At 46.3% G+C, this 17,911-nt stretch overlaps 1 protein-coding gene across 1 annotated transcript; it reads left to right on the top strand.

The window, feature by feature from the left end:
• Positions 1–15,367: 15,367 nt before the first annotated feature.
• On the top strand, positions 15,368–17,550 carry LOC120047741 (ictacalcin-like). Its single transcript, XM_038993298.1, has 3 exons — positions 15,368–15,431; positions 16,709–16,851; positions 17,108–17,550. Exons 2-3 carry the CDS (start codon positions 16,714–16,716, stop codon positions 17,246–17,248), a joined length of 279 nt encoding a protein of 92 aa, XP_038849226.1. The 5' UTR covers positions 15,368–15,431; positions 16,709–16,713; the 3' UTR covers positions 17,249–17,550.
• Positions 17,551–17,911: the final 361 nt, after the last annotated feature.

Genomic DNA, 17,911 nt, shown 5'->3' with positions numbered 1-17,911 from the left:
TTTGGAGAAGCTTGGACAGTTTGGAGAGGTTTGGTCAGTATGGAGAAGCTTGGTCAGTTTGGAGAAGCTTGGACAGCTTGGAGAAGCTTGGACAGTTTGGAGAAGCTTGGTCAGTTTGGAGAAGCTTGGCCAGTTTGGAGAAGCTTGGTCAGTTTGGAGAAGATTGGACAGTTTGAAGAAGCTTGGCCAGTTTGGAGAAGCTTGGACAGTTTGGAGAAGTTTGGTTAGTTTGGAGAAGCTTGGTCAGTTTGGAAAAGCTTGGCCAGTTTGGAGAAGCTTGGACAGTTTGGAGAAGCTTGGTCAGTTTGGAGAAGCTTGGTCAGTTTGGAGAAGCTTGGACAGTTTGGAGAAGCTTGGTCAGTTTGGAGAAGTTTGGACAGTTTGGAGAAGCTTGGACAGTTTGGAGAAGCTTGGACAGTTTGGAGAAGCTTGGACAGTTTGGAGAAGCTTGGTCAGTTTGGAGAAGCTTGGCCAGTTTGGAGAAGCTTGGACAGTTTGGAGAAGCTTGAACAGTTTGGAGAAGCTTGGACAGTTTGGAGAAGTTTTGCCAGTTTGGAGAAGCTTGGACAGTTTGGAGAAGCTTGGACAGTTTGGAGAAGCTTGGACAGTTTGGAGAAGCTTGGCCAGTTTGGAGAAGCTTGGACAGTTTGGAGAAGCTTGGTCAGTTTGGAGAAGCTTGGCCAGTTTGGAGAAGCTTGGTCAGTTTGGAGAAGCTTGGTCAGTTTGGAGAAGTTTTGCCAGTTTGGAGAAGCTTGGTCAGTTTGGAGAAGATTGGACAGTTTGAAGAAGCTTGGCCAGTTTGGAGAAGCTTGGACAGTTTGGAGAAGTTTGGTTAGTTTGGAGAAGCTTGGTCAGTTTGGAGAAGCTTGGACAGTTTGGAGAAGCTTGGACAGTTTGGAGAGGTTTGGTCAGTATGGAGAAGCTTGGTCAGTTTGGAGAAGCTTGGACAGCTTGGAGAAGCTTGGACAGTTTGGAGAAGCTTGGTCAGTTTGGAGAAGCTTGGCCAGTTTGGAGAAGCTTGGTCAGTTTAGAGAAGCTTGGTCAGTTTGGAGAAGATTGGTTAGTTTGGAGAAGCTTGGACAGTTTGGAGAAGCTTGGTCAGTTTGGAGAAGCTTGGTCAGTTTGGAGAAGCTTGGACAGTTTGGAGAAGCTTGGACAGTTTGGAGAGGTTTGGTCAGTATGGAGAAGCTTGGCCAGTTTGGAGAAGCTTGGACAGCTTGGAGAAGCTTAGACAGTTTGGAGAAGCTTGGTCAGTTTGGAGAAGCTTGGCCAGTTTGGAGAAGCTTGGTCAGTTTGGAGAAGCTTGGTCAGTTTGGAGAAGATTGGACAGTTTGAAGAAGCTTGGCCAGTTTGGAGAAGCTTGGACAGTTTGGAGAAGTTTGGTTAGTTTGGAGAAGCTTGGTCAGTTTGGAGAAGCTTGGACAGTTTGGAGAAGCTTGGACAGTTTGGAGAAGCTTGGTCAGTTTGGAGAAGCTTGGACAGTTTGGAGAAGCTTGGTCAGTTTGGAGAAGCTTGGACAGTTTGGAGAAGCTTGGACAGTTTGGAGAAGCTTGGACAGTTTGGAGAAGCTTGGTCAGTTTGGAGAAGCTTGGCCAGTTTGGAGAAGCTTGGACAGTTTGGAGAAGCTTGAACAGTTTGGAGAAGCTTGGACAGTTTGGAGAAGTTTTGCCAGTTTGGAGAAGCTTGGACAGTTTGGAGAAGCTTGGACAGTTTGGAGAAGCTTGGACAGTTTGGAGAAGCTTGGCCAGTTTGGAGAAGCTTGGACAGTTTGGAGAAGCTTGGTCAGTTTGGAGAAGCTTGGCCAGTTTGGAGAAGCTTGGTCAGTTTGGAGAAGCTTGGTCAGTTTGGAGAAGCTTGGCCAGTTTGGAGAAGCTTGGTCAGTTTGGAGAAGCTTGGTCAGTTTGGAGAAGATTAGACAGTTTGAAGAAGCTTGGCCAGTTTGGAGAAGCTTGGACAGTTTGGAGAAGTTTTGCCAGTTTGGAGAAGCTTGGACAGTTTGGAGAAGCTTGGACAGTTTGGAGAAGCTTGGACAGTTTGGAGAAGTTTTGCCAGTTTGGAGAAGCTTGGACAGTTTGGAGAAGCTTGGTCAGTTTGGAGAAGCTTGGACAGTTTGGAGATGCTTGGTCAGTTTGGAGAAGCTTGGCCAGTTTGGAGAAGCTTGGACAGTTTGTAGAAGTTTTGCCAGTTTGGAGAAGCTTGGACAGTTTGGAGAAGCTTGGCCAGTTTGGAGAAGCTTGGACAGCTTGGAGAAGCTTGGTCAGTTTGGAGAAGCTTGGACAGATTGGAGAAGCTTGGTCAGTTTGGAGAAGCTTGGACAGTTTGGAGAAGCTTGGACAGTTTGGAGAAGCTTGGACAGTTTGGAGAAGCTTGGTCAGTTTGGAGAAGCTTGGCCAATTTGGAGAAGCTTGGTCAGTTTGGAGAAGCTTGGTCAGTTTGGAGAAGATTGGACAGTTTGAAGAAGCTTGGCCAGTTTGGAGAAGCTTGGACAGTTTGGAGAAGTTTGGTTAGTTTGGAGAAGCTTGGTCAGTTTGGAGAAGCTTGGACAGTTTGGAGAAGCTTGGACAGTTTGGAGAGGTTTGGTCAGTATGGAGAAGCTTGGTCAGTTTGGAGAAGCTTGGACAGCTTGGAGAAGCTTGGACAGTTTGGAGAAGCTTGGTCAGTTTGGAGAAGCTTGGCCAGTTTGGAGAAGCTTGGTCAGTTTGGAGAAGCTTGGTCAGTTTGGAGAAGATTGGACAGTTTGAAGAAGCTTGGACAGTTTGGAGAAGCTTGGACAGTTTGGAGAAGCTTGGACAGTTTGGAGAAGCTTGGTCAGTTTGGAGAAGCTTGGCCAGTTTGGAGAAGCTTGGACAGTTTGGAGAAGCTTGAACAGTTTGGAGAAGCTTGGACAGTTTGGAGAAGTTTTGCCAGTTTGGAGAAGCTTGGACAGTTTGGAGAAGCTTGGACAGTTTGGAGAAGCTTGGACAGTTTGGAGAAGCTTGGCCAGTTTGGAGAAGCTTGGACAGTTTGGAGAAGCTTGGTCAGTTTGGAGAAGCTTGGCCAGTTTGGAGAAGCTTGGCCAGTTTGGAGAAGTTTGGTTAGTTTGGAGAAGCTTGGTCAGTTTGGAGAAGCTTGGACAGTTTGGAGAAGCTTGGACAGTTTGGAGAGGTTTGGTCAGTATGGAGAAGCTTGGTCAGTTTGGAGAAGCTTGGACAGCTTGGAGAAGCTTGGACAGTTTGGAGAAGCTTGGTCAGTTTGGAGAAGCTTGGCCAGTTTGGAGAAGCTTGGTCAGTTTAGAGAAGCTTGGTCATTTTGGAGAAGATTGGACAGTTTGAAGAAGCTTGGCCAGTTTGGAGAAGCTTGGACAGTTTGGAGAAGTTTGGTTAGTTTGGAGAAGCTTGGACAGTTTGGAGAAGCTTGGTCAGTTTGGAGAAGCTTGGTCAGTTTGGAGAAGCTTGGACAGTTTGGAGAAGCTTGGACAGTTTGGAGAGGTTTGGTCAGTATGGAGAAGCTTGGCCAGTTTGGAGAAGCTTGGACAGCTTGGAGAAGCTTAGACAGTTTGGAGAAGCTTGGTCAGTTTGGAGAAGCTTGGCCAGTTTGGAGAAGCTTGGTCAGTTTGGAGAAGCTTGGTCAGTTTGGAGAAGATTGGACAGTTTGAAGAAGCTTGGCCAGTTTGGAGAAGCTTGGACAGTTTGGAGAAGTTTGGTTAGTTTGGAGAAGCTTGGTCAGTTTGGAGAAGCTTGGACAGTTTGGAGAAGCTTGGACAGTTTGGAGAAGCTTGGTCAGTTTGGAGAAGCTTGGACAGTTTGGAGAAGCTTGGTCAGTTTGGAGAAGCTTGGACAGTGGAGAAGCTTGGACAGTTTGGAGAAGCTTGGACAGTTTGGAGAAGCTTGGTCAGTTTGGAGAAGCTTGGCCAGTTTGGAGAAGCTTGGACAGTTTGGAGAAGCTTGAACAGTTTGGAGAAGCTTGGACAGTTTGGAGAAGTTTTGCCAGTTTGGAGAAGCTTGGACAGTTTGGAGAAGCTTGGACAGTTTGGAGAAGCTTGGACAGTTTGGAGAAGCTTGGCCAGTTTGGAGAAGCTTGGACAGTTTGGAGAAGCTTGGTCAGTTTGGAGAAGCTTGGCCAGTTTGGAGAAGCTTGGTCAGTTTGGAGAAGCTTGGTCAGTTTGGAGAAGCTTGGCCAGTTTGGAGAAGCTTGGTCAGTTTGGAGAAGCTTGGTCAGTTTGGAGAAGATTAGACAGTTTGAAGAAGCTTGGCCAGTTTGGAGAAGCTTGGACAGTTTGGAGAAGTTTTGCCAGTTTGGAGAAGCTTGGACAGTTTGGAGAAGCTTGGACAGTTTGGAGAAGCTTGGACAGTTTGGAGAAGTTTTGCCAGTTTGGAGAAGCTTGGACAGTTTGGAGAAGCTTGGTCAGTTTGGAGAAGCTTGGACAGTTTGGAGATGCTTGGTCAGTTTGGAGAAGCTTGGCCAGTTTGGAGAAGCTTGGACAGTTTGTAGAAGTTTTGCCAGTTTGGAGAAGCTTGGACAGTTTGGAGAAGCTTGGCCAGTTTGGAGAAGCTTGGACAGCTTGGAGAAGCTTGGTCAGTTTGGAGAAGCTTGGACAGATTGGAGAAGCTTGGTCAGTTTGGAGAAGCTTGGACAGTTTGGAGAAGCTTGGACAGTTTGGAGAAGCTTGGACAGTTTGGAGAAGCTTGGACAGTTTGGAGAAGCTTGGTCAGTTTGGAGAAGCTTGGCCAGTTTGGAGAAGCTTGGTCAGTTTGGAGAAGCTTGGTCAGTTTGGAGAAGCTTGGCCAGTTTGGAGAAGCTTGGTCAGTTTGGAGAAGCTTGGTCAGTTTGGAGAAGATTAGACAGTTTGAAGAAGCTTGGCCAGTTTGGAGAAGCTTGGACAGTTTGGAGAAGTTTTGCCAGTTTGGAGAAGCTTGGACAGTTTGGAGAAGCTTGGACAGTTTGGAGAAGCTTGGACAGTTTGGAGAAGTTTTGCCAGTTTGGAGAAGCTTGGACAGTTTGGAGAAGCTTGGTCAGTTTGGAGAAGCTTGGACAGTTTGGAGATGCTTGGTCAGTTTGGAGAAGCTTGGCCAGTTTGGAGAAGCTTGGACAGTTTGTAGAAGTTTTGCCAGTTTGGAGAAGCTTGGACAGTTTGGAGAAGCTTGGCCAGTTTGGAGAAGCTTGGACAGCTTGGAGAAGCTTGGTCAGTTTGGAGAAGCTTGGACAGATTGGAGAAGCTTGGTCAGTTTGGAGAAGCTTGGACAGTTTGGAGAAGCTTGGACAGTTTGGAGAAGCTTGGACAGTTTGGAGAAGCTTGGTCAGTTTGGAGAAGCTTGGCCAATTTGGAGAAGCTTGGTCAGTTTGGAGAAGCTTGGTCAGTTTGGAGAAGATTGGACAGTTTGAAGAAGCTTGGCCAGTTTGGAGAAGCTTGGACAGTTTGGAGAAGTTTGGTTAGTTTGGAGAAGCTTGGTCAGTTTGGAGAAGCTTGGACAGTTTGGAGAAGCTTGGACAGTTTGGAGAGGTTTGGTCAGTATGGAGAAGCTTGGTCAGTTTGGAGAAGCTTGGACAGCTTGGAGAAGCTTGGACAGTTTGGAGAAGCTTGGTCAGTTTGGAGAAGCTTGGCCAGTTTGGAGAAGCTTGGTCAGTTTGGAGAAGCTTGGTCAGTTTGGAGAAGATTGGACAGTTTGAAGAAGCTTGGACAGTTTGGAGAAGCTTGGACAGTTTGGAGAAGCTTGGACAGTTTGGAGAAGCTTGGTCAGTTTGGAGAAGCTTGGCCAGTTTGGAGAAGCTTGGACAGTTTGGAGAAGCTTGAACAGTTTGGAGAAGCTTGGACAGTTTGGAGAAGTTTTGCCAGTTTGGAGAAGCTTGGACAGTTTGGAGAAGCTTGGACAGTTTGGAGAAGCTTGGACAGTTTGGAGAAGCTTGGCCAGTTTGGAGAAGCTTGGACAGTTTGGAGAAGCTTGGTCAGTTTGGAGAAGCTTGGCCAGTTTGGAGAAGCTTGGCCAGTTTGGAGAAGTTTGGTTAGTTTGGAGAAGCTTGGTCAGTTTGGAGAAGCTTGGACAGTTTGGAGAAGCTTGGACAGTTTGGAGAGGTTTGGTCAGTATGGAGAAGCTTGGTCAGTTTGGAGAAGCTTGGACAGCTTGGAGAAGCTTGGACAGTTTGGAGAAGCTTGGTCAGTTTGGAGAAGCTTGGCCAGTTTGGAGAAGCTTGGTCAGTTTAGAGAAGCTTGGTCATTTTGGAGAAGATTGGACAGTTTGAAGAAGCTTGGCCAGTTTGGAGAAGCTTGGACAGTTTGGAGAAGTTTGGTTAGTTTGGAGAAGCTTGGACAGTTTGGAGAAGCTTGGTCAGTTTGGAGAAGCTTGGTCAGTTTGGAGAAGCTTGGACAGTTTGGAGAAGCTTGGACAGTTTGGAGAGGTTTGGTCAGTATGGAGAAGCTTGGCCAGTTTGGAGAAGCTTGGACAGCTTGGAGAAGCTTAGACAGTTTGGAGAAGCTTGGTCAGTTTGGAGAAGCTTGGCCAGTTTGGAGAAGCTTGGTCAGTTTGGAGAAGCTTGGTCAGTTTGGAGAAGATTGGACAGTTTGAAGAAGCTTGGCCAGTTTGGAGAAGCTTGGACAGTTTGGAGAAGTTTGGTTAGTTTGGAGAAGCTTGGTCAGTTTGGAGAAGCTTGGACAGTTTGGAGAAGCTTGGACAGTTTGGAGAAGCTTGGTCAGTTTGGAGAAGCTTGGACAGTTTGGAGAAGCTTGGTCAGTTTGGAGAAGCTTGGACAGTGGAGAAGCTTGGACAGTTTGGAGAAGCTTGGACAGTTTGGAGAAGCTTGGTCAGTTTGGAGAAGCTTGGCCAGTTTGGAGAAGCTTGGACAGTTTGGAGAAGCTTGAACAGTTTGGAGAAGCTTGGACAGTTTGGAGAAGTTTTGCCAGTTTGGAGAAGCTTGGACAGTTTGGAGAAGCTTGGACAGTTTGGAGAAGCTTGGACAGTTTGGAGAAGCTTGGCCAGTTTGGAGAAGCTTGGACAGTTTGGAGAAGCTTGGTCAGTTTGGAGAAGCTTGGCCAGTTTGGAGAAGCTTGGTCAGTTTGGAGAAGCTTGGTCAGTTTGGAGAAGCTTGGCCAGTTTGGAGAAGCTTGGTCAGTTTGGAGAAGCTTGGTCAGTTTGGAGAAGATTAGACAGTTTGAAGAAGCTTGGCCAGTTTGGAGAAGCTTGGACAGTTTGGAGAAGTTTTGCCAGTTTGGAGAAGCTTGGACAGTTTGGAGAAGCTTGGACAGTTTGGAGAAGCTTGGACAGTTTGGAGAAGTTTTGCCAGTTTGGAGAAGCTTGGACAGTTTGGAGAAGCTTGGTCAGTTTGGAGAAGCTTGGACAGTTTGGAGATGCTTGGTCAGTTTGGAGAAGCTTGGCCAGTTTGGAGAAGCTTGGACAGTTTGTAGAAGTTTTGCCAGTTTGGAGAAGCTTGGACAGTTTGGAGAAGCTTGGCCAGTTTGGAGAAGCTTGGACAGCTTGGAGAAGCTTGGTCAGTTTGGAGAAGCTTGGACAGATTGGAGAAGCTTGGTCAGTTTGGAGAAGCTTGGACAGTTTGGAGAAGCTTGGACAGTTTGGAGAAGCTTGGACAGTTTGGAGAAGCTTGGACAGTTTGGAGAAGCTTGGTCAGTTTGGAGAAGCTTGGCCAATTTGGAGAAGCTTGGTCAGTTTGGAGAAGCTTGGTCAGTTTGGAGAAGCTTGGACAGTTTGAAGAAGCTTGGCCAGTTTGGAGAAGCTTGGACAGTTTGGAGAAGTTTGGTTAGTTTGGAGAAGCTTGGTCAGTTTGGAGAAGCTTGGACAGTTTGGAGAAGCTTGGACAGTTTGGAGAAGCTTGGTCAGTTTGGAGAAGCTTGGACAGTTTGGAGAAGCTTGGACAGTTTGGAGAAGCTTGGACAGTTTGGAGAAGCTTGGTCAGTTTGGAGAAGCTTGGCCAATTTGGAGAAGCTTGGTCAGTTTGGAGAAGCTTGGTCAGTTTGGAGAAGATTGGACAGTTTGAAGAAGCTTGGCCAGTTTGGAGAAGCTTGGACAGTTTGGAGAAGTTTGGTTAGTTTGGAGAAGCTTGGACAGTTTGGAGAAGCTTGAACAGTTTGGAGAAGCTTGGACAGTTTGGAGAAGTTTTGCCAGTTTGGAGAAGCTTGGACAGTTTGGAGAAGCTTGGACAGTTTGGAGAAGCTTGGACAGTTTGGAGAAGCTTGGCCAGTTTGGAGAAGCTTGGACAGTTTGGAGAAGCTTGGCCAGTTTGGAGAAGCTTGGACAGTTTGGAGAAGCTTGGACAGTTTGGAGAAGCTTGGCCAGTTTGGAGAAGCTTGGACAGTTTGGAGAAGCTTGGTCAGTTTGGAGAAGCTTGGCCAGTTTGGAGAAGCTTGGTCAGTTTGGAGAAGCTTGGTCAGTTTGGAGAAGATTGGACAGTTTGAAGAAGCTTGGCCAGTTTGGAGAAGCTTGGCCAGTTTGGAGAAGCTTGGTCAGTTTGGAGAAGCTTGGCCAGTTTGGAGAAGCTTGGTCAGTTTTGAGAAGCTTGGTCAGTTTGGAGAAGATTGGACAGTTTGAAGAAGCTTGGCCAGTTTGGAGAAGCTTGGACAGTTTGGAGAAGTTTTGCCAGTTTGGAGAAGCTTGGACAGTTTGGAGAAGCTTGGACAGTTTGGAGAAGCTTGGACAGTTTGGAGAAGTTTTGCCAGTTTGGAGAAGCTTGGACAGTTTGGAGAAGCTTGGTCAGTTTGGAGAAGCTTGGCCAGTTTGGAGAAGCTTGGACAGTTTGGAGAAGTTTTGCCAGTTTGGAGAAGCTTGGACAGTTTGGAGAAGCTTGGCCAGTTTGGAGAAGCTTGGACAGTTTGGAGAAGCTTGGTCAGTTTGGAGAAGCTTGGACAGTTTGGAGAAGCTTGGTCAGTTTGGAGAAGCTTGGACAGTTTGGAGAAGCTTGGTCAGTTTGGAGAAGCTTGGTCAGTTTGGAGAAGCTTGGTCAGTTTGGAGAAGATTGGACAGTTTGAAGAAGCTTGGCCAGTTTGGAGAAGCTTGGACAGTTTGGAGAAGCTTGGTCAGTTTGGAGAAGCTTGGCCAGTTTGTAGAAGCTTGGTCAGTTTGGAGAAGCTTGGTCAGTTTGGAGAAGATTGGACAGTTTGAAGAAGCTTGGCCAGTTTGGAGAAGCTTGGACAGTTTGGAGAAGTTTTGCCAGTTTGGAGAAGCTTGGACAGTTTGGAGAAGCTTGGACAGTTTGGAGAAGCTTGGACAGTTTGGAGAAGTTTTGCCAGTTTGGAGAAGCTTGGACAGTTTGGAGAAGCTTGGTCAGTTTGGAGAAGCTTGGCCAGTTTGGAGAAGCTTGGACAGTTTGGAGAAGTTTTGCCAGTTTGGAGAAGCTTGGACAGTTTGGAGAAGCTTGGCCAGTTTGGAGAAGCTTGGACAGTTTGCAGAAGCTTGGTCAGTTTGGAGAAGCTTGGACAGTTTGGAGAAGCTTGGTCAGTTTGGAGAAGCTTGGACAGTTTGGAGAAGCTTGGACAGTTTGGAGAAGCTTGGACAGTTTGGAGAAGCTTGGTCAGTTTGGAGAAGCTTGGCCAGTTTGGAGAAGCTTGGACAGTTTGGAGAAGCTTGAACAGTTTGGAGAAGCTTGGTCAGTTTGGAGAAGCTTGGACAGTTTGGAGAAGCTTGGACAGTTTGGAGAAGCTTGGACAGTTTGGAGAAGCTTGGTCAGTTTGGAGAAGCTTGGCCAGTTTGGAGAAGCTTGGACAGTTTGGAGAAGCTTGAACAGTTTGGAGAAGCTTGGACAGTTTGGAGAAGTTTTGCCAGTTTGGAGAAGCTTGGACAGTTTGGAGAAGCTTGGACAGTTTGGAGAAGCTTGGACAGTTTGGAGAAGCTTGGCCAGTTTGGAGAAGCTTGGACAGTTTGGAGAAGCTTGGTCAGTTTGGAGAAGCTTGGCCAGTTTGGAGAAGCTTGGTCAGTTTGGAGAAGCTTGGTCAGTTTGGAGAAGCTTGGCCAGTTTGGAGAAGCTTGGTCAGTTTGGAGAAGCTTGGTCAGTTTGGAGAAGATTAGACAGTTTGAAGAAGCTTGGCCAGTTTGGAGAAGCTTGGACAGTTTGGAGAAGTTTTGCCAGTTTGGAGAAGCTTGGACAGTTTGGAGAAGCTTGGACAGTTTGGAGAAGCTTGGACAGTTTGGAGAAGTTTTGCCAGTTTGGAGAAGCTTGGACAGTTTGGAGAAGCTTGGTCAGTTTGGAGAAGCTTGGACAGTTTGGAGATGCTTGGTCAGTTTGGAGAAGCTTGGCCAGTTTGGAGAAGCTTGGACAGTTTGTAGAAGTTTTGCCAGTTTGGAGAAGCTTGGACAGTTTGGAGAAGCTTGGCCAGTTTGGAGAAGCTTGGACAGCTTGGAGAAGCTTGGTCAGTTTGGAGAAGCTTGGACAGATTGGAGAAGCTTGGTCAGTTTGGAGAAGCTTGGACAGTTTGGAGAAGCTTGGACAGTTTGGAGAAGCTTGGACAGTTTGGAGAAGCTTGGACAGTTTGGAGAAGCTTGGTCAGTTTGGAGAAGCTTGGCCAATTTGGAGAAGCTTGGTCAGTTTGGAGAAGCTTGGTCAGTTTGGAGAAGATTGGACAGTTTGAAGAAGCTTGGCCAGTTTGGAGAAGCTTGGACAGTTTGGAGAAGTTTGGTTAGTTTGGAGAAGCTTGGTCAGTTTGGAGAAGCTTGGACAGTTTGGAGAAGCTTGGACAGTTTGGAGAGGTTTGGTCAGTATGGAGAAGCTTGGTCAGTTTGGAGAAGCTTGGACAGCTTGGAGAAGCTTGGACAGTTTGGAGAAGCTTGGTCAGTTTGGAGAAGCTTGGCCAGTTTGGAGAAGCTTGGTCAGTTTGGAGAAGCTTGGTCAGTTTGGAGAAGATTGGACAGTTTGAAGAAGCTTGGCCAGTTTGGAGAAGCTTGGACAGTTTGGAGAAGTTTGGTTAGTTTGGAGAAGCTTGGTCAGTTTGGAGAAGCTTGGACAGTTTGGAGAAGCTTGGACAGTTTGGAGAAGCTTGGACAGTTTGGAGAAGCTTGAACAGTTTGGAGAAGCTTGGACAGTTTGGAGAAGTTTTGCCAGTTTGGAGAAGCTTGGACAGTTTGGAGAAGCTTGGACAGTTTGGAGAAGCTTGGACAGTTTGGAGAAGCTTGGCCAGTTTGGAGAAGTTTGGACAGTTTGGAGAAGCTTGGTCAGTTTGGAGAAGCTTGGCCAGTTTGGAGAAGCTTGGTCAGTTTGGAGAAGCTTGGTCAGTTTGGAGAAGATTGGACAGTTTGAAGAAGCTTGGCCAGTTTGGAGAAGCTTGGCCAGTTTGGAGAAGCTTGGTCAGTTTGGAGAAGCTTGGACAGTTTGGAGAAGCTTGGACAGTTTGGAGAAGCTTGGCCAGTTTGGAGAAGCTTGGACAGTTTGGAGAAGCTTGGTCAGTTTGGAGAAGCTTGGCCAGTTTGGAGAAGCTTGGTCAGTTTGGAGAAGCTTGGTCAGTTTGGAGAAGCTTGGCCAGTTTGGAGAAGCTTGGTCAGTTTGGAGAAGCTTGGTCAGTTTGGAGAAGATTAGACAGTTTGAAGAAGCTTGGCCAGTTTGGAGAAGCTTGGACAGTTTGGAGAAGTTTTGCCAGTTTGGAGAAGCTTGGACAGTTTGGAGAAGCTTGGACAGTTTGGAGAAGCTTGGACAGTTTGGAGAAGTTTTGCCAGTTTGGAGAAGCTTGGACAGTTTGGAGAAGCTTGGTCAGTTTGGAGAAGCTTGGACAGTTTGGAGATGCTTGGTCAGTTTGGAGAAGCTTGGCCAGTTTGGAGAAGCTTGGACAGTTTGTAGAAGTTTTGCCAGTTTGGAGAAGCTTGGACAGTTTGGAGAAGCTTGGCCAGTTTGGAGAAGCTTGGACAGCTTGGAGAAGTTTGGTTAGTTTGGAGAAGCTTGGTCAGTTTGGAGAAGCTTGGACAGTTTGGAGAAGCTTGGACAGTTTGGAGAGGTTTGGTCAGTATGGAGAAGCTTGGTCAGTTTGGAGAAGCTTGGACAGCTTGGAGAAGCTTGGACAGTTTGGAGAAGCTTGGTCAGTTTGGAGAAGCTTGGCCAGTTTGGAGAAGCTTGGTCAGTTTGGAGAAGCTTGGTCAGTTTGGAGAAGATTGGACAGTTTGAAGAAGCTTGGCCAGTTTGGAGAAGCTTGGACAGTTTGGAGAAGTTTGGTTAGTTTGGAGAAGCTTGGTCAGTTTGGAGAAGCTTGGACAGTTTGGAGAAGCTTGGACAGTTTGGAGAAGCTTGGACAGTTTGGAGAAGCTTGAACAGTTTGGAGAAGCTTGGACAGTTTGGAGAAGTTTTGCCAGTTTGGAGAAGCTTGGACAGTTTGGAGAAGCTTGGACAGTTTGGAGAAGCTTGGCCAGTTTGGAGAAGTTTGGACAGTTTGGAGAAGCTTGGTCAGTTTGGAGAAGCTTGGCCAGTTTGGAGAAGCTTGGTCAGTTTGGAGAAGCTTGGTCAGTTTGGAGAAGATTGGACAGTTTGAAGAAGCTTGGCCAGTTTGGAGAAGCTTGGCCAGTTTGGAGAAGCTTGGTCAGTTTGGAGAAGCTTGGACAGTTTGGAGAAGCTTGGACAGTTTGGAGAAGCTTGGCCAGTTTGGAGAAGCTTGGACAGTTTGGAGAAGCTTGGTCAGTTTGGAGAAGCTTGGCCAGTTTGGAGAAGCTTGGTCAGTTTGGAGAAGCTTGGTCAGTTTGGAGAAGCTTGGCCAGTTTGGAGAAGCTTGGTCAGTTTGGAGAAGCTTGGTCAGTTTGGAGAAGATTAGACAGTTTGAAGAAGCTTGGCCAGTTTGGAGAAGCTTGGACAGTTTGGAGAAGTTTTGCCAGTTTGGAGAAGCTTGGACAGTTTGGAGAAGCTTGGACAGTTTGGAGAAGCTTGGACAGTTTGGAGAAGTTTTGCCAGTTTGGAGAAGCTTGGACAGTTTGGAGAAGCTTGGTCAGTTTGGAGAAGCTTGGACAGTTTGGAGATGCTTGGTCAGTTTGGAGAAGCTTGGCCAGTTTGGAGAAGCTTGGACAGTTTGTAGAAGTTTTGCCAGTTTGGAGAAGCTTGGACAGTTTGGAGAAGCTTGGCCAGTTTGGAGAAGCTTGGACAGCTTGGAGAAGCTTGGTCAGTTTGGAGAAGCTTGGACAGTTTGGAGAAGCTTGGTCAGTTTGGAGAAGCTTGGACAGTTTGGAGAAGCTTGGACAGTTTGGAGAAGCTTGGACAGTTTGGAGAAGCTTGGTCAGTTTGGAGAAGCTTGGCCAATTTGGAGAAGCTTGGTCAGTTTGGAGAAGCTTGGTCAGTTTGGAGAAGATTGGACAGTTTGAAGAAGCTTGGCCAGTTTGGAGAAGCTTGGACAGTTTGGAGAAGTTTGGTTAGTTTGGAGAAGCTTGGACAGTTTGGAGAAGCTTGAACAGTTTGGAGAAGCTTGGACAGTTTGGAGAAGTTTTGCCAGTTTGGAGAAGCTTGGACAGTTTGGAGAAGCTTGGACAGTTTGGAGAAGCTTGGACAGTTTGGAGAAGCTTGGCCAGTTTGGAGAAGCTTGGACAGTTTGGAGAAGCTTGGCCAGTTTGGAGAAGCTTGGACAGTTTGGAGAAGCTTGGACAGTTTGGAGAAGCTTGGCCAGTTTGGAGAAGCTTGGTCAGTTTGGAGAAGCTTGGCCAGTTTGGAGAAGCTTGGTCAGTTTGGAGAAGCTTGGTCAGTTTGGAGAAGATTGGACAGTTTGAAGAAGCTTGGCCAGTTTGGAGAAGCTTGGCCAGTTTGGAGAAGCTTGGTCAGTTTGGAGAAGCTTGGCCAGTTTGGAGAAGCTTGGTCAGTTTTGAGAAGCTTGGTCAGTTTGGAGAAGATTGGACAGTTTGAAGAAGCTTGGCCAGTTTGGAGAAGCTTGGACAGTTTGGAGAAGTTTTGCCAGTTTGGAGAAGCTTGGACAGTTTGGAGAAGCTTGGACAGTTTGGAGAAGCTTGGACAGTTTGGAGAAGTTTTGCCAGTTTGGAGAAGCTTGGACAGTTTGGAGAAGCTTGGTCAGTTTGGAGAAGCTTGGCCAGTTTGGAGAAGCTTGGACAGTTTGGAGAAGTTTTGCCAGTTTGGAGAAGCTTGGACAGTTTGGAGAAGCTTGGCCAGTTTGGAGAAGCTTGGACAGTTTGGAGAAGCTTGGTCAGTTTGGAGAAGCTTGGACAGTTTGGAGAAGCTTGGTCAGTTTGGAGAAGCTTGGACAGTTTGGAGAAGCTTGGTCAGTTTGGAGAAGCTTGGTCAGTTTGGAGAAGCTTGGTCAGTTTGGAGAAGATTGGACAGTTTGAAGAAGCTTGGCCAGTTTGGAGAAGCTTGGACAGTTTGGAGAAGCTTGGTCAGTTTGGAGAAGCTTGGCCAGTTTGTAGAAGCTTGGTCAGTTTGGAGAAGCTTGGTCAGTTTGGAGAAGATTGGACAGTTTGAAGAAGCTTGGCCAGTTTGGAGAAGCTTGGACAGTTTGGAGAAGTTTTGCCAGTTTGGAGAAGCTTGGACAGTTTGGAGAAGCTTGGACAGTTTGGAGAAGCTTGGACAGTTTGGAGAAGTTTTGCCAGTTTGGAGAAGCTTGGACAGTTTGGAGAAGCTTGGTCAGTTTGGAGAAGCTTGGCCAGTTTGGAGAAGCTTGGACAGTTTGGAGAAGTTTTGCCAGTTTGGAGAAGCTTGGCCAGTTTGGAGAAGCTTGGACAGTTTGCAGAAGCTTGGTCAGTTTGGAGAAGCTTGGACAGTTTGGAGAAGCTTGGTCAGTTTGGAGAAGCTTGGACAGTTTGGAGAAGCTTGGACAGTTTGGAGAAGCTTGGACAGTTTGGAGAAGCTTGGTCAGTTTGGAGAAGCTTGGCCAGTTTGGAGAAGCTTGGACAGTTTGGAGAAGCTTGAACAGTTTGGAGAAGCTTGGTCAGTTTGGAGAAGCTTGGACAGTTTGGAGAAGCTTGTCCAGTATGGAGAATGCTGCAGTGTTACTACATTCTTCTTAACTGAAAAGTTGTTGGATGAATAACTACAGTCAGAATAAGAGGTATTCACTCTCATTCAAAGACATTAGACATATGCAGGGATTTCTCCTCTCTGTTTTCTGATGTTGTTTTTTTATAGGGGAAGTCCAGGAAGAACCAGAGCAAAATGGTGGATTGGTTACAATGGTGATACATTCATGTGAAGTAATTATTAACTTTAGATAATATATATGCCTAGTATAATTTGGATGTTACTGTGAGAAAACTCGTGTTTGTAAATATAATTTAGTGAGACTTGTAGCATGACAGATTTGTGGTGGAACTGAGAGATGATAAGAGTCAAACATTTAGGGACGTTCAGTCACTAGTTCACATGAAGAAGGGAACAGGACATTGCAGTTTCCATTTCCCTCAGATAAAGAGGGAAAAGGAGAGGAAAGGGGAGGGGAGAGTGGGGTGTGGTAATCACTGTTTAAAACCAACAGCCCATCCCTCTCTTCCTCTCTTCCTCACTCCATCGCTCTCTCTTCCTCTGACTGTCCAACTCCTCGCACAACTTCGGTGAGTGAAAACTAAACCTGGTAAAACGTGTACCATAGTGCCTCGCTGCTAAAATGCTTCAGTTTGTTTTAGCTGTGTGTGTCTCTGATATGTTAGATGTGCCAAATTATACATTCTCATTGGGTGGTTTACAACATTTATTTGCAATTGTGTGTAGTTTAATGTTCTATAGTGATTAATACTTGACTGCAAAAGTTTGAATGACTTCAGGGTGTGCTTTGCAACAGTTAGTAAGCACCTGTCTGCACTGTTTGTGATCTTGAGCCAAGCTCTGTGGAGGGCGTAACTCTGTCTGCCTGTCCACAGTGACTCAGAGAGAGATCAGTGGAGTCCACCACAGTGACTCAGAGAGAGATGAGTGGAGTCCACCACAGTGACTCAGAGAGAGATCAGTGGAGTCCACCACAGTGACGGAGATTGTTCCTTACAACTATAATGTTGTGCTTACCATGTTCGTACTGTATGGTTGCTTCAGCGTCCTAATTTGACCGGACTTACTGCAAGTCACACTGGGGAGGAGGGTCAGCTAAATGAGGGATTTACATTACAGACGCTTCCTTAAACTCAGAAACTAGACTACAGGTAGGCAGAGAAAGAGAGAAGAGAGAGAGCAACCTCCCTACATAGTGGCGAGATATGTTAAGGGACAGAGTGAAGAGACACACCTTAAACAAACTAGATATAAAGAGGGTGGAGACAGGTGAGGGGTGGGGGAGGTGAGGGGTGGGGGAGGTGCTGGGATTTCTATATTACTGTTTGCCTGAAATTACCAACGCGCCTTTCTGCCTGCCCACCAATTTCCTCCCATCTGTCTTTCTGTCTGTGTGTCTTTCCCTCTCTCTCTATCTTTCTCTTTATATATATATAGTTTCTCTCTTTAAAATCCCCCAGAGTTAATGAGAGAGACATGCAAGGGCGTTGGCTAGAGTCATGCCTGTTTGTGTTTAAACAACTCAGCCCCCTCTTCTCTTCCTTTCTCCCCTCCATATCCGCCTCTCTCTCTCTCTTTCTCTCTCCGCCTCTCTCCCTATGTCTCTATCTCTAACCTCTCTCCGCCTCTCTCACACTCTAATTGCCTCTGTTGCATTGCTCTCCATCTCTCCTCCCCCTCTCTTTCTCTTCCTCCCTTTGTGGTAGAGATGTAGAACCTGTTTGCAGTAGTGGGGCGTGGTGTGTGTGTAGTTAAGTCCTTGATTCGTGTGCAACAACCGTTAATACTCTTTAAACCCTCTATTCAACCTGAACCTTATTAATAACCTAAATGTGTTCTCTCGTAGTCACCATGTCACAGGTCCAGCAGTCTATGGCATTGCTCATCTCAGCCTTCCACAAGTACTCTGGCAAGGAGGGCGACAAGACGACCCTGAGCAAGGGAGAACTCAAAGATCTGCTCAACGCAGAGCTTGGAGATGTCATGGGGGTGAGTGGATCCTAGGAACAGTTCAGTTCAATCATGCTTTAACAGCAGCACGACCAAATACAATACTGCTAAAGACAGACACTACTGAAATATTGAATTGCTTGGAACATCACAAACACATGACCCGCCTCATCCAATAGAATAACTTAATTTCTCACACCTTTATAAACAAATAACAACTGTATGGATTCTAGTTTTAACTGCTGAAATCAAAGTCTCACCCATTACCTCTCTCTCTCTCTGATCATTATAACAGAAAAACACTGACCAGGCAAAGGTTGACAAGATCTTCAAAGATCTGGACGCAAACGCAGATGGCAGTGTGGACTTCCAGGAGTACGTCACACTGGTGGCCTGCCTCACCATGATGTGCAATGAGTTCTTCACCAAGAAGTGAAACAGCTCCCCCTGCCCACTCTCCACAGAACAGCAGCTCTTGCTCCATGAGTGAATTCATGATAAGATAAGCAAGATCCTCAATGCAGGTTCAGAGGGTCAGAGATGCAGGTTTACACACATACACAGAAAAAGGGTTGGGTTGGTTATACACACCACACATAGACAGACAGGTGAAGGACACAGACACTGACCTGAACACATGCAGACATATAGGCTACAATCTCATGAGATGGAGAGGAAGCTCTTTGGTTTGTTTAAAGTGAAAAATGAAATAAACTATTTTAATATGTTTGGAAGAAAGCTGACTTATCATTTGTGCAGGTGTGTGCGTGTTTGTGCATGTGTGATTGGCTGTGTATGTCCTAAATAGGATATAGCAAGCAACATGAATCAAACATGAACCTTTGTTTTCAGACACCTGGTGAAATAATACAATTAGTTGATTATGTCAACGTAAACCAAACATACAATGAAATTAGGGGTTATGAGGCATACCCTATATTTGACTACTTAATTATATCACAATACTGTTATCTACTCCAGAGCCAGTAAGAATACAGGAAGTCAACTGTTACTGTGAAGGTCCAATAGAGCCACATATAGAACCATCTCCAAGATGAAGCCTCCTACCCAGCAACATGAAACAACAAAGATAATATCC

Source organism: Salvelinus namaycush, chromosome 5 (assembly GCF_016432855.1).
Source record: "Salvelinus namaycush isolate Seneca chromosome 5, SaNama_1.0, whole genome shotgun sequence".
In the NCBI taxonomy this organism is placed as follows: domain Eukaryota; kingdom Metazoa; phylum Chordata; class Actinopteri; order Salmoniformes; family Salmonidae; genus Salvelinus; species Salvelinus namaycush.
The sequence above is the reverse complement of the archived record's forward strand: the minus strand, read 5'-3'. Positions and strand labels throughout refer to the sequence as shown.